The following is a 21,484-nucleotide window of genomic DNA, read 5'->3' on the forward strand; positions in this document are numbered from 1 at the left end:
GATTTACTGTGCCTCACAACATCTTGTGAGGTAGGTACAGTAGTATATCTGTATTTGCATATGGGTGCACTATGGGTCACACAGAGATTACCTATAGATCTCTATAGAGCTTTTCATCTATAGATCTCCAAGCACTTTACAAATATGGGTAAGCCTCATCCTTATTTTACAGATGCGCAAAGTAAGGTACAGAGGTATTCCCTGACTAGCTTTGAAGTTATAAACCTGTCATTTATTTAAAGTACCTTACACAGAATAGGCTGACTAATGGTCAAGGTATTTAGAAGAGTAAATAATAACTATCAGAGGAAGCAATGGCTATTTAAAGATTACAAACTGAAGATGAAAGAGCTGTAAATATTTCTGCACATTAGCTCCTTACCTCACCCCTATAAAGTAGGGAAAAGAGGAAACTGCAGCAGAGAATTTATGATGTGATGGATGCCACAGGAGCTATTGGAGTTCCTGATATCCAGGTTTGTGCTCAGAACATTAGATCACATGACTAATTACAGTGTGTGAGGCTAGTTTCCATATTTATCCTTGATGCATCAGCATGCATTATCAAACTGAACTGTAACACTGTATAATCAGGAATGAAGAAAAACTCAATAATTCATTAGTTCCCTCAGAGATATAGTTCCCTATATGTAACAATTACATTATTGCAATGAAGAAGAGACTAGAAGGCATGTACTAGTTAACAAACCAGAGCTGAAGCAAAGCATGCCACATCCAGAGAACTGCAGACACATTAGTTAGCAAATGGATGTTGGTCACATCAGCTTGTGAGAGCATAAGGGCAGAATGATACTGTACATGGTGGTTATCAACGTGCCTGTCAGAGCAATGAGGTGAGTGGGTGCATTTAACGTATTATGCAGCTTTTCCAAAAGGAAGCACTGGAAAAGGGGGCTGGTATCTTTTTACCTTTTCTGCAGCTCATTTTTAATCTTTCCCTTTCTTTACTTGCAGTGGTAGTTACTATGTTCTGTAAGCTGCATTAAAAGAGATTAGCAATGCTGACAAAGACTGAATACTAGGTGGAAGTTTTCATTGTATCTGAAATAATTGTTAAGTAGATTTAATTATAAATACAAAACTTCTTATTCCAAATATGACATTTGATTCCTTGAGTAGCTTGCTGTATATTGTCTCCAAGAGAACATCCAGCAATATCCTGTTTTTCTTTTTGCCGTCTCTAACAAATTTTATTTCTTCTTCTTCTTCACATTTCAAGAATGCAGGTCATTCATGCAATGAGAAAGTTAAATGCTCCTTGAAGCAGTATGTGATCTTGAAATAACCTGTCTTGTTTTCTGAATCTGATTATTGGAGACCTGTAGATTCAGGTGGAGGGTTCATTCTTTATGAGCATAGCAGCTTGTTTTTTACTGCCTGGGTTTTACAAGGAATTGCTAATCAGAAAAAGAGGATAGGAACCTCCTCTTGAGTAGTATGTATTTGGTATTCACTCTTGAGCCTAACTGTATGAATTGTTACATTTACAACTGTAAACCAACTATAAATGAGATGGAGGAGAAATATGATCCAATGTTTGCAGGAGGAAATTGATAGTCAGAACATGCAGGTTCTGTTCCTATTTCTTCCATAGACTTGTTGCATAACCTTGGATAGGTCAATTAACCTCTTTGCGCACAGGCCTGTTTTAGTATGGCTCTGCACCACCTTGCAGAGCGGAAGCTCTGGAAGGGATTGTGCATCAGAGAATCCTTGTTCTTCGCTGAGGTCGCAGGTATACAGAAGAAATGTATAGGCTGCACCGTCCTAAGGCATAGTGTACCCCATCTTCCCCACCCCCCCACACCCCCACACACACACAGTGTGCCTGGCCATGTCTACTTCCCCTCCCCATATATCCTTGTGCCCTTGGGGGAAACGCATGTCCCTGGGGTCCCACGGAAAGAACCATCCTTGTGCTCCCCCAAATGTGGGACTGCACTTGCCCCTGTCATGCTAGTATGTGAGGAAGGATTCCTTGAACCGTCCCCAGCCCTACGCACCCATTCAAGAGCCAGGCACAACCTGGCACTGTGAGTACATCTACACTTCAGCTGGGAGGGTGCTTTCCAACACAAGTAGACAGACAAGCACTAGCTCTGCTTGAACAAATGTGCTAAAAATAGCAGTGTAGCACAGATGGCGAGTCAGGCTAGGTGCCTGAGTACAAACCTGCCTGGACCCACTAGGCACATATTCAGGTGGCTAGCATGAGCTACCCCTCTACGCTGGCTCAAACTCTCATGTCTGTCTACCTGTGTTGAGAGGACACATTGCCAGCGGCAGTGCAGATATACCCTGTGTGTCTCAGTTAAGTCATCTGCAAAAGAGGCACAACACTTACTCTTAGGGTATGGCTACATTTGGAATTTCAAAGCGCTGCCGCGGCTTTGTGAGTGTGAGTGTAGTCAGAGCGGCAGCGCTGGGAGAGAGCTCTCCCAGCGCTGCATGTAAACCACATCCCTTACGGGTGTAACGTGCAGCGCTGATTACACTGACGCTTTACAGCGCTGTGTCTTGCAGCACTCAGGGGGGTGTTTTTTCACACCCCAGTTGCAGCGCTGTAAAGTATGAGTGTAGCCAAGCCCATAGTGAGGCATAGTGAATGTGCTATACTTTGAGGCCGTGTGAGGAAAGGTGCTGTATAAATGCCAACTGCATGCTGTGGGTGTGTATATCTCAGTAAGGTGAACTTTTATTTGTAAAGCACCCATTGTCTGCCCAGGTACTCATGGTGCTGAAGAGTAGAAAGGTTACAAACTATAATAATGAAAACAGCCTTCATTAAACTTCAAACAAAAGATGTACATTGTGTGTGCACGTGTGCGTTGCTTGTATGCATGTGTGTAATGGTATAGCTCCCCTTACATCCTTATTTGGTGGCAGTGCAGTATTATTGGCCCTTTTTAATATTCTCCCCTCCTGCTCCTTTCTTTCTGTGTTTTTGCAGACAGTGGAGGAGATTGAGGGTGTGCTGGGACGGGATCTGTATCCAAACCTGTCTGAAGAGAGATCTCGGTGGGAAAAAGAGCTGGCTGGTCTGAGGGAAGAAAATGAGAGCCTCACTGCTATGCTGTGCAGCAAAGAAGAGGAGCTGAACAGAACCAAGGCCACCATGAACGCTATCCGGGAAGAAAGGGACAGATTACGCAGAAGGGTAAGACTACCAGCTCTCTACAGAGTACATAGAAGAGCCTTTCTAGTAACAGGGATCTTTTCAGTTCATTTCAGGCCACATAGGTTTGTAACTGGAGAGAGCTGACACCCTGCACTTACTTTCTTGCACCATTTTTTGGAAGTGAAGCAATGTAAGTTGTAAAGAGCTTAGAGTGAATGGAAAGAAATTGCAAGGAGCTTCTATATGATGAGCAGTCAAAATATACAGAAGCCTCATATCAGAAAATGTGTTAACTGAAAGGCTGGTATTCACGGGCAGGAAAGTATGTGTAAGTTTTTTATAGATAAAGCAGATGTTCATTTAGTGGATTTTCCTGTGAACAACAAATAGATCTTTCTTTGATGAGAATTGAATTTGTGATTAAGAGAAAGTAAAAGAGCAGGACACCTGTCACTGGGAAATAATGCTCTGTGAAATGAACTTTGAGTAGTCCCAGCCGTGCCCTCTATCCCTGTCTCCATTTTCCAGCTGTTTGCTATGTCAGACAAAACTGTTGTTCTTTATGTAGACATTGAATTAAGACAAGAGGAAATCAAGTTACAGAAAAGATGAAAGCTTAAAGAGTCCATGGTCAGTCTCTGGTATTCTTTTAAATTGTTTACTGCCTCTCCTTAATAGACAAGTTAGGAAATTTAGCAGTGTTCCATGAAACATCTGCATGTGAAATAATAATTTTGTTTTTGAAGAATGCGTATGATTTTTCTTCCAAGCCTTGTGCTGTATGTGGGTAAAAATTTAGAGACCTTTGTAATCTTTGTAAAATGTTGTTTTTTACCTAGTGGCAGCAGAGCAACCTCTTCCTTGAATACTACATATTTAAGAGATCAGTACTCTTCAGCATGGTATAAGACTATATCGTTTGCCATTTCCAGTCTTTGGATATCCAGCCATAGATCATCTCACTCAACAAAGCTTCCTATCCATTGTAACATAATGAGTTTATTTTCTGCTAAGGCCAATTACACCTATAATCTGTTGTGGTGCTTACTAGATCTTTGTCTCATGCTCTTTTTGAAATTGCACATGTGTGTATGTCTGAATTTGTGTTTGAACTAGGGCTCTCGATTAATCGCAGTTAACTCACATTATTAACTCAAAAAAATTAATAGTAATTTAAAAAAATTATTGTGATTAATCATTGTTTTAATGGCACTCTTAAACAATAGAATACCAGTTGAAATTTATTAAATATTTTGGATGTTTTTCTACATTTTCAAATATATTGATTTCAGTCACAACACATAATATAAAGTGTAAGTACTTAATTTTTTTTATTACAAATGTTTGCACTGTAAAAATGATAAAAGAAATAGTATTTTTCAGTTCACCTCATACAAGTACCATAGTGCAATCTCATTATCATGAAAGTGCAATTTACAAATGTAGATTTTTTTTGTTACATAACTGCACTCAAAAACAAAGCCATGTAAAACTTTAGAGCCTACAAGTCTGTTAAGTCCTATTTCATGTTGAGCCAATCGCTAAGAGAAACAAGTTTCTTTACATTTACTGGAGATAATGCTGCTTGCTTCTTATTACCTGAAAGTGAAAACAGGCGTTCACATGGCACTTTTGTAGCTGATGTTACAAGGTATTGTGCCAGATATGATAAACGTTCGTATACCCCTTCATACTTTGGCCACTATTCCAGAGGGCATGCTTCCATGCTGATTCCTCTTGTTAAAAAAAAATAAAATGTGTTAATTAAATTTGTGACAGAACTCCTTGGGAGAGAATTGTATGTCTCCTGCTCTGTGTTTTACCCACAATCTGCCATATATTTCATGTTATTAGCAATCTTGGATGATCACCCAGCATGTTGTTCGTTTTAAGAATATTTTCACTGCAGATTTGACAAAACGCAAAAAAGGTATCAATGTGAGCTTTCTAAAGATAGCTACAGCACTTGACCCAAGGTTTAAGAATCTGAAGTGCCTTCCAAAATCTGAGAGGTACATGGTGTGGAGCGTGTTTTCAGAAGTCTGAAAAGAGCAACCATCTGATGCAGAAACTACAGAACCCAAACCACGAAGAAAGAAAATCCAACTTTCTGCTGGTGACATCTGACTCAGATGATGAAGATGAACATGTGTCAGTCCACACTGCTTTGGATCATTATCAAGCAGAACCCCACATCTGCATGGACGCATGTCCTCTGGAATGGTGGTTGGAGCGTGAAGGGACATATGAATCTTTAGCACAATTGGCTGAACAAGGAGTAGGACTTGTAGGCTCTCAAGTTTTACATAGTTTTATTTTTGAATGCAGTTATTTTTTATACATACCTCTATGTTTGTAAGTTCAACTTTCATGATAAAGAGATTGCACTACAGTACTTGTATTAGGTGAATTGAAAAATTCTATTTTATTTTTACAGTGCAAATATTTATAATAAAAAATAAATATAAAGTGAGCACTGTACACTTTGTATTCTGTGTTGTAACTGAAATTAATATATTTGAAAATGTGGAAAACATCCAAAAATATTTATAGAAATGGTATTCTATTATTGTTTAACAGCACAATGGATAGCAATTAATTTTTGTAATTGCTTGACAGCCCTTGTTTGAGCATTTGTTTTCTCTTGCAAAATGTTTGTCTCCCATGTAACCGTGTACCAGGCAGTGTAAATAGTTCTCAGCCCTGTTCACCCTGAGTACTTGACACAGTATTTTCACTTTAACTAGGACCATTGCCACATCTTGAGTTACAGACAAAGTTCAAAAACGTGTTTGCTGGTTTCTCAGTATAATGAAGATTTTATTTATTTTCTGTTTTCCTTCAGCAGTGCAAATCTACCACGGCTATAGACAGCATGAGGGTGGTATTGTATAAAACTTATTTGGAGGATGTTCTTAGTCAGGATGTCTGTTTGCTATGTCAGCCTTTGGGAGGTTTCGGAAAGTACTGTCCTCCTGGCCATATGCAATAACTAAACCCAGATGTACATTTTCTGGTAATAAAGCTTAGGAACTATAAGAGGTTGAGGTGTTTAAAGAAGAGGCACTAGAACAAACTGATAAATTAAAGGGCAGTGAAGACTAGATGGTAAGCATCCAAATGTGCTAAGGAATTTAAGAATGGATTGGCTGAACAGCTCACAATAGGCAACTTCTAATTAAAATCACAGCAGAGGGTTGGAGGATAGCAAATGTTGCATCTCTTTTTTAAAGGTCTGGGGAATTAGAGGTCAGTAAGGCTCTGCCTACACTAGAGACCTTACAGCGGCACAGCTGTACTAATGCAGCTGCACCATTGTAAGATCTCTCGTATAGCCTCTCTGTGCTAACGGAAGAGAGCACTTCCATCAACATAATTAAACCAGGGGCAGTAACTATGTCAGGGGCAAACCCCAAAGTGACAAGTTTTGCCGTCCTACATGGTAGTGTAGACATGGCCCAAGTCTTACTTTCTTACCTGATAAATTAATGTAAATGACCATTTAAAAATAGAAGGAATAGATCTTAAATTATTCGAATATAATAGGGTCTAACCAGCATAGTTCTGCAAAGGAAAATTATACCTAAAAAATCCATTAAAATTCTTTAACATATCAGCACAATAATGGATAAAAAAACCACCTGACCTAATTTATTTGACATTTCAAAAAGATTTCTAGAAGTGCCTTACAAAACATTATTAAGGAATCTCAGAAGTCATGGAGTGAAAGGATCAGAAAATAGATAAGTGACAGAAAACAAAAAAAAATAGGACTAAATGGTCAATTTTCATCATGGCAAAAATGCCATGAAAGTGCCTTGTGAACAAGGACCATATATATTGCGTTTAATATACTTCCTAATTATCTGCAAAAGCAGGAGCAGTGGCATGGCAAAACTTGCAGACAATATGTAAGTATTTAGGTCAGTCAGCACTGAAAAAGTCTTCTGACTGGCTAAGGAGAAACATTTGGGAAGAGGAGAGAGATTTGGGATGGGCAAGAGGAAAGGGAGTAGAGATTGAGAAGTGGGGGAGAACTTGTCTCGGTCCAGAGCACAGAAATTTAAGGGGAAGAGAGAGAGGTAGGCAGGTAAGAGGGAAAAAATGAAATCATAAAAAAGAAAGCAAGCAAAAGTATAGAAAATTCAGAAGCCAAACCCAAAAGGAAGTCAGAATTTTCAGACACAGTGGAGAAGGGCCTGGGATGGGACCTGTGGGAACAATATAGAAATATTTATTTAATTAATTAATTTAGAAAATAAGGCAAATTATATTTTCACAGTATGAATTTAGTGCTTGTGAAAGGACAAGTACATCGAAGGCCAGCCCGCATCTCAACTCTCACCTGAAAGGATTGCATCTAGGATGCTGTGTGTGCAAGAGAATATTTCCCACTGTTGCTGGCACTGGTTCAGCTCCAAAAGGGTCAGCAACATACAGCTGTCAGAAACATACAGCTATGGGTAGCATAAAATCCCTCCATTACCTGTAAAGAGTTAAGAAGCTCAAATAACCTGGTTGGCGCCTGACAAAAAGGACCAATAAGGGGAGAAGATACTTTCAAATCTGTGGGGGAAGGTTTTTGTTTTGTGTTCTCTTTGTGTTCTCTCTGGGACAGCGAGGAACCACTCAGAGAAAATACATCTCCTAAAGACATACCTGAACTAAGCATCTAAGATTACAAATTGTAAGTAATAGGAAGGAAATACATTAGATTATCTTTTGGTTTAGCTTGTGAATTTTCCCTATGCTAAGAGGGAGGTTTATTCCTGTTTTTTGGTAACTTTAAAGTTTTGCGTAGAGGGGAATCCTCTGTTTTTTAAATCTTATTGCCCTGTAAAATTACCTTCCATCCTGATTTTACAGAGGTGCTGCTTTTACTTTTTTCTTTATTATAAAGTTCTGTTTTTAAGAATCTGGGTTTTTAGTGTCCTAGAAACCCAAGGGTCAGGTCTGTGCTCACCTTGTTTGCTCTCATGCCTCCCCAGGAAATGGGATAAAGGGGCTTGGGGGGATATTTGGGGGAAACAGGAACTCCAAATGGTCCTTTTCCTAAATCTTTGTCTAACTCACTTGGTGGTGGCAGTGATACCGTTCCAAGGACAAGGAAGGATTTGTGCCTTGGGGAAGTTTTTAACCTAAGCTGGTAGAGATAAGCTTAAGGGGTCTTTCATGCAGATCCCCACATCTATACTCTAGAGTTCAGAGTGGGGAGGGAATCCTGACAGTAGCCCTAGTGTAGATTGCAGCTAGTGTTTTTAATGCCATGTTTGTAACCCTACTCAATGCAGGCCTAATCATTTTGGAGTTGAACATGACTGTGGTGGCCAGTCTGCACTAGGACCTCTAACATCCTGAACACCTGTGGAACTGAACTTGTTTAGACAAGGACTAAGGAGTGAGAGCATAGTTCAGCCATTCTGTCAACTCAGTCATGGGCATCTCTGCTGGGACTTCTAACAAAGGTGCTGCATACAGTGGTCATTTTTTGTTTTTTGTATGCATGTGGAAGCCTCTCTGTTAGGAACTGAGACCATTCACTCATTTCACATAAGCCATCATAAAAGCTAATGGGTGGTGACAATATTAAGTTATTTATTGACCTGAATTGGATTAAAATCAGTGACTCTACAGACGAAAAGCCCTGAATCTTTCTCTCTCAAGCCTGCAACTCACTCCACAAAACAAGTCATCTTAGTTTTTTAGTAAATGCGAAGAAAACTCTTCTCAATATAAATTTAATAGATGTATCTCCTGTTAGCTCCCAAATGCAGCTAAGTCACTAACTAACCTTTGGGTTAGGACACAACATAAGAAAATCAAAGACAGACTCTAGATTACACACACAACTAAAATAATTTTCTACCTATTTCATTAATTCGAGTTTATTAAATGTTTGTTAAAATATGTTTTTGAATACCACACTTAATATGCAGAACAATTAGTTTAATTCCCCTTGGAGGAGTCTATTTATTATACGTGACCGTGTCAGGAACACTATGTAATTGTTGCACTAGAAAGCATGTTTGCATTTATAATGTAACCTATGTCCATAGCTGTCACACAAAAAGTGTTTTCTTTGACCTGTTAAATATTTTATATATGCAACCCTGAACCCAGAGTCACTTCAGATTATTTCCCCAAGGAAGTTGAGGGGGAGGGGACCCTGCCAAAACTTAGTTTTTGTTCTACACAAATTAAATTGGATAGAGAAAATAGCTGAAGCTGATCAGATCAATAGGTCTGTTACTTTAGCCCAATGTCTGTAATCAAACAAAGTGCTCTCAATAGGTTTTCCGAGGCTTGTTAGAGTTTTAATTAAATTAGATATTTAATGCATTCAGTTAACAGATTGTGCCACTTTGCAGAGCAGTAGTTAAGAAATGACATGCATACGGACTTTTGTTTCTCACAGGTCATTAGCAAATGAGGCAATTACTTATTTCTGTAGGATGCCCATAATGTAGTTGCTAATTTCACAATGCAGAGGTCTACGCTACCACTGAGTTATATAGCCATCCTAAAGTAAACTGTTTAAAGTCTAGAGGCAGCTATTGCCAGTAGAAAGTGTTTTTTACACACACATACTCACTCCACTATTGCCAGTAGAAAGTGTTTTTTACACTCTCTCTCTCTTTGAATAACTTTATACTCATCCCTCCCCCCCCAGCAAGTTCATTGGTCGTATCCATAGCCAATGAGCACAACAGACGGGGTAACCAGGTTCAACCCCTAAGAACAGAGGCTCGATCTCTGAGAGTGGCCAATCATCAGGCCCTACTTGGCTGTTATGATTATAACATTTGGCAGTTTATGACCAACTTTGTGGACTCGCTGCCAGAGGAGCCTAGGAGAGAGTTCCTGGCTATTCTTCATGAGGGCAAGACAGTGGTGAGGTCTGCTCTCCAAGCAGCCTTGGACACAGCAGACTTCACAGCCAGGACCATGACTTCGGCTATATCCATGAGGAGACCATCATGGCTGCAATCATCTGGGCTGTTGGTGGAGATTCAGCATTTGATCCAGGACTTCCCCTTTGATGGTCTGGTGCTGTTTTCAGAGCAAACAGACTGCAGATTACATGGCCTGAAAGATTGTAGGGCTACTTTGCACTCCCTGGGCCTTTACATGCTGGTGCCCAAAAGAAAGTGGTTCAAACCACAGAAGACCCACAGATTCAGTAGTCAGTCCTGATCAGAGCCCATTCGCAAGAAGGGCAAGGGCTATAAATGGTAACAGTGCCAACCACCAGCCACCTTGGCTCACTCAAGCTGTACCTGCCACCAGCCGGGTAACAAACAGCCATTTTGAGGATACACTCAAGGGCAACCTCCCAGCCTGCATCCTAAATCCAACACCCTTTTTTATTTTCCAACCATTTATTGCCCTACCACCCTGCTTGGGCTTCTATAACATGAGACCAGTGGGTGCTCAACACTGTTGCAGAGGGGTATACCCTCCAATTCAAACAACACGGCCTCCATGTTCTATGTCAACAGACAGGAGGAGCTTGATCATTGGCCCTTTGTCAGGACTTCTGTATCCAGCATCCCTTCCACCTGGAAGCCTCGCATTCCCCAGCGTCCAGATGCACTGCAGATTGCCTCAGCAGGTCCTTCTTCTCTCACCACAAGTGGTCCCTCCACTTGGAGGTCACCAGGATGCTCTTCCAGAAGTAGGGAGCTCTCTGCGTGGACCTATTCACCACCAGACAGAACAGAAAATATCACTGGTTCTGCTCTCAGCAAGATCTCGACAGCAGCTCGCTATCCGATGCCTTCCTCCTGTCGTGGTCAGGCGACCTGATGTAGGCCTTGCTGCCTGCCCCACTGATTGGCAAGGTCCTCTTGAAAAGCAAGAGGGATAAGCTCTACTCATTGTGATCGCCTTGGCTTGGCTGCGGCAGCATTGGTTCGGCACGCTGATGGACTTAGTGGTGGCAGCCCAGGGACACTTCCCAGCCACCCAGACCTGCCCTGTCAGGATCCTGGATGATTCCTGCACCTGAACCTCTCCTCTCTCCACCACACAGTGTGGTTGCCGCGTGGTTAAATCCCGAGGTGCAAGCATGCTCTACTCAAGTACGGCCGGTCATCTTGGAAAGCAGAAACCACTCTACCAGGATGATGTACCTGGTAAAGTGGAAGGGCTTCTCCTGCTGGACACTGGAGCGGAATTTCTCTCTGATCCATTTATCTCTATAATCATCCTAGATTGCCTGCTTCACTTAAAGCATTAAAGCCTTGTTTATTCATCGATCAAGGTACACTTATAGGCATATCAGCGTCCAGGGTAGTTCGGTATTCTCCTATGGGATGACTATCAGTTCCTGAAGGGCTTTGAGAGGCTTTTCCTGGCAGTTCAGGACCCAACTCCCCAGAGTGGGATCTCTGCTTAGTCCTCTCCAGACTCACTGGCCCTCTCTTCGAGCCTCTGGCTTCCTGCTCCCTTTCACACCTGTCATAGAAGGTGGCATTCCTTGTAGCTATTAGCTTGGTGAGGCGAGTCTCTGAGATTGGAGCCCTCGTACATTGTGTTCTACAAGGACAGGGTCCAACAGCATCCCCATCCAGCCTTCCTGCCAAAGGTGTTGTTGCAATTCCATGTCAACCAGGATATCGTCATCCCAGTGTTCTGTCCAAAGTCCCATGTGTCTAATAGGGAGAGGCGGCTGCACAACGCAGATCTACTCAACTCTTCATTGCAGTAGCTGACAGGATGAAGGGCCTCCCAATGTCTTCTCAAAGAATTTTATCCTGAATCACCACCTGCATCCATACTTGCTACAAGATAGCACAGTCTGTGCCTCCTATGATAGTGAAGGAAAGTGAAGAAGGAAAGATGGTTATTTACCTTTTGTGAGTTCTTCGGTTGTTCTTCGAGATGTGTTGCTCATGTCCTTTCCATGACCCATTCCCCTTTCCCTTCTGTCGGAGTTCCAGCAAGAAAGGGATGGGGGAGGTGGTGGCATCCCTTCATACACATGTCATTTCAGAGGGCACCAGAGCCAGTCCCCTATAGATAGCACTGAGGGAAAATTTTCTGGCACTGGTGAGCACATACACATGAAATGGGCATGAACAACACATCTTGAAGAACAACAGTTATGAAAGGTGAGTAACTGTCTTTTATGCAGTGCAGCACTGTACAGTTAAAGGGTACTGCAACCTTGCCATGAACCTGCGGGATACACACAATTTGCATTTTGCATAAAATGGAGCATTCTGCTGCTGGTCTTACCTTCATTATCTTCCTTCAGTTAGGAAGACACAGGACCCAACACTCGTCTGCAAGGATCAGTGCAAAGCATTGCATGCTGGGACTTATAATCTTGTATCAAAGATTACAAGAACTGCAGAATGCTTTGTAGAAAGCTGTAGGTTACGTACTCACTTTAGCCTCCCTTCGTTTACAGTCAGTATGTACAGTTTTGTATGTATATTTATTTTCTGAAACATTTGAGAGAATATTTTGGCACCTTCATTAAGTGACACAGATGGTTCTTTTCTATTTTTCACCGTGTGAATTTCTGATCCATACATCCAGTCCATGCTCAGACTAGTGCTCCTTCCCCATCCTATTGAAAATAACTGTGTCTTGGTGTGCTTGAAAAGTCATAAAGACCCAGAGACTGGAAAAGGCACTGGCCACTCAAGACACATTTAATTGTCAGAAGACTGAGTTATACACTAGTGTTGCATTCTTCCATCCTGCATTCCAAAAGAGGCGACTAAGAGGGGGATATGATAGAGGTCTATAAAATCATGAGTGGTGTAGAGAAAGTAAATAAGGAAGTGTTATTTACTCCTTCTCATAATACAAGAACAAGCGGCCACCAAATGAAATTAATAAGTAGCAGGTTTAAAACAAACACAGGAAAGTATTTTTTCACACAACACACTGTCAACCTCTGGAACTCCTTGCCCCAGAGGGTGTTGTGAAGACCAATACTGTAATGGGGCTCAAAAGGGAGCTAGATAGATTCATAGAAAATAGGTCCAGCAATGGCTATTAGCGAGGATGGGTAGGAATGGTGTCCCTAGCCTCTGTTTACCAGAAGCTAGGACTGGGTGACAGGGCATTGATCACTTGATGATAACCTGTCTGTTCATTCCCTTTGTGGCACCTGCCATTGGCCACTGTCAGAGGACAGGATACCGGGCTTGATGGACCTTTGGTCTGACCCAGTATGATTGTTCTTATGTTCTTTTCCTACCCATGTACAAGGCTTGCATTCTGCATGAATAAATCAGAAGGCGGGGAAATGGTATGCAATATTTTGTTGCATATTTTGCAATATTTTGTTACGCTTAATACTGCTTATAGCAGAAAAATAATATACCTCTACCCCGATATAACGTGACCCAATATAACACGAATTTGAATATAACTTGGTAAAGCAGTGCTCTGGGGAGGTGGGGTTGTGCACTCTGGCAGATCAAAAAGTTGGATATAACGTGGTTTCACCTATAATGCACTAAGATTTTTTTGGCTCCCGAGGACAGCGTTCTATTGAGGTAGAGAATTGGAAAATATTAAAATTGTAAAAGAGACTTCCATTTCTTAAGGAAATATTGAATGATTAAATAATCAGGTCACTGGTCAAGGAGGAGGGGTAAATGGTGTTGCAGCCGACACCTCTTTTATTTAAAGTTGGATTAGGAACGAATGCACTAATTATCTCTTAATCAAAATAATACAGAAGTTAAACCAATTGAGAGTTCTTGGTCATGCTTTATATTGAGGGCAAATTTATAAATAGTTTATAAAGGTTTAAATGATGTTTGACTATATGGATAGTCAGTCGTTATAGAACCCAACAAGTCAATATGTTGCTTATAACCACTAGAACAGGGATAGGCACGTGAGCTGATTTTCAGTGGCTCTCACCCTGCTCAGGTCCTGGCCACTGATCCAGGGGTCTCTGCATTTTAATTTAATTTTAAATGAAGCTGCTTAAACATTTTAAAAACTTTATTTACCTTATATACAACAACAGTTTAATTATATATTATAGAAAGAGACCTTCTAAAAATGTTAAAATGGATTACTGGCACACGAAACCTTAAATTAGAGTGAATAAATGAAGACTCGGCACACCACTTCTGAAAGGTTGTCAGCCCCTGCAGTAGAACATACTCTACTGATATGCTTGTAATTATCTGTAACACATACTACTCATGTCTCCAACATACTTATATACATCTATTAATCATTTATGAATGCTTTATAAGTACAATCTTAATATAAAGTATGACAGGGTTTTCTGTCTCCCACTTTTTCATTTTTTTTCATTCGGTGGTTCTTAATTGTGTTTTTTCCTCTTCTAATCCAATCCTCTGCATTCTAAGGAAACAATATTAGAGATACAATTATACAGTTGTTGCTTTAATTTTTACTTGTGTTACTAAGCATTATTTAATATTAATAAACCTAATTAGAAATTACTTAAATTTGTACTCCAATTAGTATAGTAATGACAGTATTTACTAGCAGGGAAAATACATATATATAAAATAAGTTTCTCTGTAAATGAATTTAGTATTCTTAATACATACACCAATCTTGAGTCTCACAATTGGGTTGCCCTGTCTACAAGATATCATGGATGCAGTTAACGTTTTCTTAGTGTGAAAACTTCCCCCATAATTTGTGCTATCTGCACAATCCTTCCCCAGTTTACTGCTTCCATCAGTGGATGTTCTGACAGTGCTCCCCGCTCAAATCACTGCTTTACTAAAGCTATCTCATGCCTGATTTCTCCTTGAAGAACAATCTACAAGACTCTTAAAACAAATGAAGAACCAAAAACTGATCTCCTCCACAGACAACAGTACAGCCTTTCATAAGCCACCATCCCTGCTGAGAGGACACTCAATAGACATCTGAAATCAAAGAATGCAACCTCATGCTGTCTGAGAGCATACTCACTACACCTCAGAGGTCAGAGGCCTTTCCTAAGCTGTTACTGGCTATCTAAGAGGATGCTTAGTAGGGGCCCAGCTGCTGCTGATATTGTATACCTAAGTTAGTAACATGAAGGAAGCTCTAAATGGAGAAATTCCAGAGGTCATAAACCAGCTTTTGAACAGGAAAACGGTTTCTGCATTACTGGGTCTTTGCCTCTGCCAGGAGGAAGATGGATTCCTGCGTCACAGTGGAATCAGTCATGTGAGACTTGTTGCTTGCAGCATTAGATTTTAGACAACACAGGCAAGTACTGCTTCATCTAACTCGGCCCTTAGAAGTTGCTTGAACACACAAGACAGTTGGCTCAGCTATTAGACACTTTCCTTCAGGATGACAGAAGATACACCAGGATACAATGTATTTCAGCAGTACTGACATGTGGCTACGTGGTATAGCATCATATGTCATACCTTTCAGGGGTGCTGGAACAATTTGTATAGTTGGGGTCCTGAGAGCCACTGAACCAAACTCTGCACCCTGTGTATAATGGAATCCACTTCAAGCCAGGTGGTGCCGCAGCACTCCCCATATCCCTAGTTCCAGCATCTATGGTACCTTTTATATGACCACTCGTGCGTAACACAGGGATATCATCAATATATTATCCTAGACAAAAGGAGCTCATGGCATGTTTTATGGGTATCTTTTCATTCCCATAGTGAGGTTCCACTGTACACCGTATCTCTTCTCCTGATTACCAGATGAGCTGGGGAAATAAATGGGATAATATTAAATTATCCACGTGCAAATGAACTGGCTTCACCACCGCTGAATTGCAAACCACTGGAAGTGTCAGAGTGTGTGAGCCTTTGATTTTCCAATTCACAGTTCTTTTACCTTGGAACCCAGTATTACTTCAAAACCTGACCACATGGAATTTGACTGCACTTTGTGAATATTCATCCATTGACGCGCAAACCACTCAGAGATACTACTAGCATCTAGCATCTTGGTTTGGTTAGCCCATGAGTCTGGGAAATAATTTCAGAATTGGGATACCAGCTGCTCTGCTTATTGAACCAGAAGTATTTGACTTTCTGTGAGACGTCTTCCACAGGGCTTCACAACTTTAAGGTCGTGCACCTCATGAGCTCTTGTAATTTCTCTGGAAGCCAAGAGAATCTAGCCATCTAACCTTCTTCTAGCTAGTTTCTGAGATCAGTAACGAAATGTCATCCTCTTAAATGGAATTACATTTATTTCTTTGAGCTCTCAGGCAACTTTCCTTTGAGCTCATAGCAGACAAGTGACTATATTTCTTTTTCCTATGTTCCCTGTTAGGTGAGTAAATGATCTGAGAGACCAATATACTGAACAACCCTTTCTGCAAGCTTTTGTTTCCCAGAGAAGTCTAATTTTTATCGTAGGTTCTTAATTTATATATCACAGGTACTCTCACCATCTCTTTGTCCTAGACCTAATCATTTTAGAAGTCTTGGAGCTACACAAGTCTAAACTGTGCAGACTCAAGTTCTGTTCCTGTAGAACAGAAAACTTGTTAGACTGTTAGATTTGGTCCTTCTCACAGTTACAAAGATGTAAATCAGGATTATCTTTGTGGAAGTCAGTGGAGTTACACTGGTGTGTCTAGTTGTCTGTAAACTTGATCACACCTTGCCACCCAATAATATGCTTTTAATCGAATCTAAGGTATAGAGGGATTAATTAGGTGTGCTGGTCATCAGATTTATACACATGTGCAAATAAAATCCCACCAAGCAGCACGTTCACTCTGAACTCTCTATTGGAGAGAGAAGACCTTGCAAGAAATCTGCAGGACAGCTACTGGAACATCTCCATTTTCATTCCTAAACCAGGCTCACTTTTTGTGTGCAAGTGGGGTTCTGCAAGTGTAAGTTGTGTTTATGTGCACTTTCACTCGTGCAAATTAGGTGGTTGTCTGCATATATTTGACCATTCATGAAAAGAGATAATATTTTGGAGATTTGAAAGTCTTAGTGGATTTCTGAGTCTCAGTGGATGCTGTGTGTGTGTTGCTCAATAGATGCTGCTTAACCATCTTTCACCTTCAATCTTTCACCTCCCTTCACACCTCACCCCAGTGTTCTGCTTCTCTCCCCTCCCGCTCTTAACTTAATGCTTTTTTTCATATTGCTCTCAAACCTTGCCATAATATTCCTCTTCCATCTTATCAAAAATCCTCAATTTCTTTCTTTAAATCCTTCCTCAGAACGCATTTTTTTTCACCTGGCTTTCAACCACTGACCTCCAATACTGTACCATCTACACCATCCCCTGGTGCTACCTCAATATTAGTCTAGAAAATATCTGAACTTGTAAGATGTAGTCTCAACATAAAGTCACTCACATTTTTTATTTTAATCCTCTTTCCTAGCTCTTATTTTGTCATCTTCATATTCCATTTAGGTAAGGCACAAAAATTGCATGGAAAATTCTGGTGCTATATAAACTATATTTTTCTTCTGACATTGTAAGCTCTTTAGGGCAGGGACAGTATCTCTAGACATATCTTGTACACCACTGAACACTCAGTCAGAAGGCAGATGTATAGATGTAAGAGGCTTAGACAATTTTAACCTGGTCTGTAAATTAGTCTTCTCATAATTCATACATCCGCCAATCCAGAGAAACCTCCTCTTATAACATTTTTCTCTCTCGATCCCTCTTCTCTGGTCTTCCTTTATTTTTTTCTCTAGAATTACCATTACCTGTAGCTTGGAAAGTTACTTTCTGAGGAGATAGTGCATTCAGCTCTATCAAAAGAAGGTTTTGGTGACCAGAAATAGTTAGATGAGCTGCCCCTGGGCTCTCCAGTGGGTGGGGCAACCCAGTTATGAGATTTTGAATTGGTGAATGTATACATTATGAGATCACCTATTTACAGGTAAGACAAATTTGTTCTATTTAACTACTCAACATTACTTTTGAGTACTCAACATTACTATAAATTCAGTGCAAAATGGACACATTCTTAATTTCATTTACAAATTTTAATGATTAATTCAGCCTGTAAAATCTACTCAGCTAACACTCTGGATTTGTATGTAAAAGAGAGACCACACAGTTCAGGGTTGTTAGTGCTCTCTCTTTTTTTCACCTTCTTGTTTCTGAAACAGAATATTGAAGCAGCGAATAGTGTACATTGATGGTTAGGCTGTGCTCTTGAGTTTTTGACCATGTGCTTTCCTAAGTAAACTGTTTTCCTGGCTGTGGTCTAAATTTGGTTAATTTTTCTTTCTATTACAAATAGCGTTTTACAAATCCTTTAGAGCAGCTCACTCTGTAATTGTGATAGATCAGTAATCACTACTCGATAATAAAGTGTAGGCCAAAGGAAACATCTCTGTGTCAGTGTTTGATTGCATTGTGAGGAGCTTTATGGAACATTGTCCATATAAGGTGGCTTAAAAAATGTATGTACGAGACTGTGTACACAGCATCATGGGAACAGTAATGACCACTGTGGTTAAGATTTCAGACACTTTTCACTTTAACCCTCTGTTTTTAGTTGCCTATAACTTTGCAAAACTTTCAGTTTGGAACCGAAATCTTCCAAGTTTGGTCTCTGGCCAAAGGTGATTTTTTTTTTAAGTTTGAATGAAAACGGTACAGAATATTTTGAGTACAAGGAGAAGGGGCGGAAATACTTTTCTCATAGATATATTCTTTAAAAAAAAAATTTCACAGAGCTTTGCAGCCTAAATAACTGGGGAATGAAAATCAGAGTGTGGCGTGGAGATAGCCTTGTTAAGAGAAATGCTCTTGTGTATGTTAGTAAAATTTGTGGATTTGACTGAGGTGTCTTGTCTACACTGGTGGTTTAGTTTGGTTTGGTTTTTTGAATCAGTGTGGCTGCACTAGTATAAATAGTGACATGCAAGAGCATGACCTCAGTGCAATTCACCAGTTTCTATACCAGTGCAGCACTCCTACCCTAGAGGGTTGCAGTAATGCTGTTTTATTGGTGTTAACTGTGTATGTAAACCTAGCCTGAGTTACCAACTGAAAATTGTTTGCCATGGGTGGGTGTTTTATATGTCTGTGCCCAGCTCATTTAACTGTGTAATGAAAATGTATTGAAGAGGTGCATGTTTGACTCCGTTTTTCTGGACCTTGCACGATATAAAGGGGTTGAACTATTGGATGCACTTTGTGTAAGGTAGTTAGCATCCCATTCTGGATGAGCCACCAAGTTATGCCCACAGTTAACCTTTGTAACCAAAGTTCTTATTACTGCTACCTTCATCCTTCCCTCTTTTCTTTTCCCTTGTATTGTTTGTTACACTCAATATTTTGTCTTAAATGAGATTGAAACCTCTTGGGGGCAGGGCCCTCATCTTCTCATGTGTCTGTACAGTGGACATAATGAGGCCCCTACTCTTGGTAACAATGCTAAAAATTAATAACAATAATAATATACCTTAAGAGCTCTGGAGCTGGGAATGCCCAAAACCTTAATGCAACAGCCTTAAGTTTGACTGAGGGCATATGCTTGAAATATTAACCTATGTTTGGTGCTAATATATATTTATGTGTAAAATCATACTTGTACAATGGTATACGCAATTCAAACATTACTGCATTTTTTAGAATTTTTGGCAAAATATCATCAGTTGTACATTGGCTGTTCATTGTTTTAACAGAATCCACACATAAGTTAAATAAGTAAAAATAAACTATTTTTCATTCAGAGAATTTTCCCCTTCAAACTGGGGAGGACTTTTTTTTCCCCCTTTCCCTTTGATGCGAGGATGCTAGTTCTGCAGAAAAATGAGCTCTGTTACTTTCCCCTGTGGTATAATTGCTGTGCCAAGCCAACCATTTATTCTTTGTTTGTCAAGTATTATTCTGAGGTAAACCCTATAATCTCTTATCCAGCAATACCATTTGGCTTCTTCAAGCCTTTTTTTTCTTAGCTGTAAAACTCTTTTGAAGTCAGTTCTGTATTTCTTTGGCATGTAATGAGGACAGTGCAGCTTTTTACAAAATGTGCGGTTATTGAGAGCTTCAGCAAACTGTTGGGTGCTTTTTCTAGAAGTTCCTGTTCTTGACATTACTCACTCCGTGGCGCTCTATTTAATTGTAGTTTTCAAAGTATTAATAAATTATTTACATTTCAATTACTTTGGCCTTTTAATGCAGTGAAGTCATCCTGAGATATTTATGCATGAGAACTATTTCATCAGTTTTAGAGCCTCTCTCTTCAGCCATTGAAGACTCTAGCAGTAGGATCTTTGTTTACTTACCATGTTCTTTACACTTCCTAATTTTAGTCCAAAGCATTATTTTAACTTCATTCCAAAGAAGGAGATTCTTATACACAGGGCTGGCTCCAGGCACCAGCATTCCAAGCTGGTGCTTGGGGCGGCAATCTGCAAGAGGCGGCAGTCCCTGTTGTTTTGCCCCCAAGCAGCGCGCCAAATCACCACCACGGACAGCGGGTGCAGTCCGTGTGCCCTTAGGGCTGCACGCATGTTTCCGTGGCGGCAGCAGTTTGGAAGCAGCTTCTATGTTTAGCTGTCCGCGGCTGCTTCAGCTAAACATAGAAGCTGCCACCAAATTGCCGCCGAGGAAACGCTCCTGCCGCCCTAAGGGCACACGGACTGCTCCCACCGCCCATGGCTGCAATTCGGTGTGCTGCTTGGGGCGATGAAGACTGTAGAGCCGGCCCTGCTTATATGTATAACGTTGTTGCATTCAAGGGATTATATAAAACAAGCTGGAACAAAGAATTGTTCTGTGTCAGCAGATTTGTGTATTTCCACACTGAACAAGTTAGAAGGGGCTGGCACTAGGGGAGAGTTCTGAATCAGTACCCACCCCCCTGCCACAGTGAAAGCCTTAACAATAATCAGATGACCTTGTCAGTCAGTAAACATCAGTTGGATGCCAGAATAGGGGGAAGGAGCTAGCTAATTATCTAAACAATAAAAATAAAAGAAGAATGTTACATTTGATTTTAGGTTCGGGAACTGCAAACACGTTTACAGAGCATCCAGGCAACAGGCCCATCCAGTCCAGGTCGTCTCACTTCCGCAAATCGACCCGTGAACCCCAGTACTGGAGAGCTGAGCACAAGCAGTAGCAGCAATGACATTCCCATTGCCAAGGTGAGCTGTTGTGTGCTGCAGTGATGCCTCTTATTATCTGGAAGAAGCAGACTTCATTGTGCACAGCTGCTGTGCAGGCATGCGATTAACTGGGAAGTATCATCTAGAATCCCAGGGGTGTTTCAAGGGCCCTAAGCGGGCCCATGAACTCAAGCTGCAGGAAGAGATAAAGTGCTAATAATTTTAAGTCTCTCTTAGTCACAACACAGATGCCAGCTTTCATTTATCAACTTAACGTGGGATTTCCAAGCATGGTGAATGTGTGAATGATGATGCATTTTGC

The 21,484-nt window shown here is 40.6% G+C and overlaps 1 protein-coding gene across 5 annotated transcripts in view; it reads left to right on the forward strand.

Annotated features, from left to right (window-relative positions):
- The window catches only part of MCC (MCC regulator of WNT signaling pathway), a 356,575-nt gene that overhangs the window by 271,436 nt on the left and 63,655 nt on the right, over positions 1-21,484 (forward strand). For all 5 annotated transcript variants that reach the window (XM_030566225.1, XM_030566223.1, XM_030566224.1 and 2 more), the window contains 2 exons: positions 2,972-3,178; positions 21,055-21,201. In XM_030566225.1, coding sequence (XP_030422085.1) covers positions 2,972-3,178; positions 21,055-21,201 — 354 coding nt within the window. The remainder of the gene's footprint in view (positions 1-2,971; positions 3,179-21,054; positions 21,202-21,484) is intronic.

Source organism: Gopherus evgoodei, chromosome 6 (assembly GCF_007399415.2).
Source record: "Gopherus evgoodei ecotype Sinaloan lineage chromosome 6, rGopEvg1_v1.p, whole genome shotgun sequence".
NCBI classification, from domain to species: domain Eukaryota; kingdom Metazoa; phylum Chordata; order Testudines; family Testudinidae; genus Gopherus; species Gopherus evgoodei.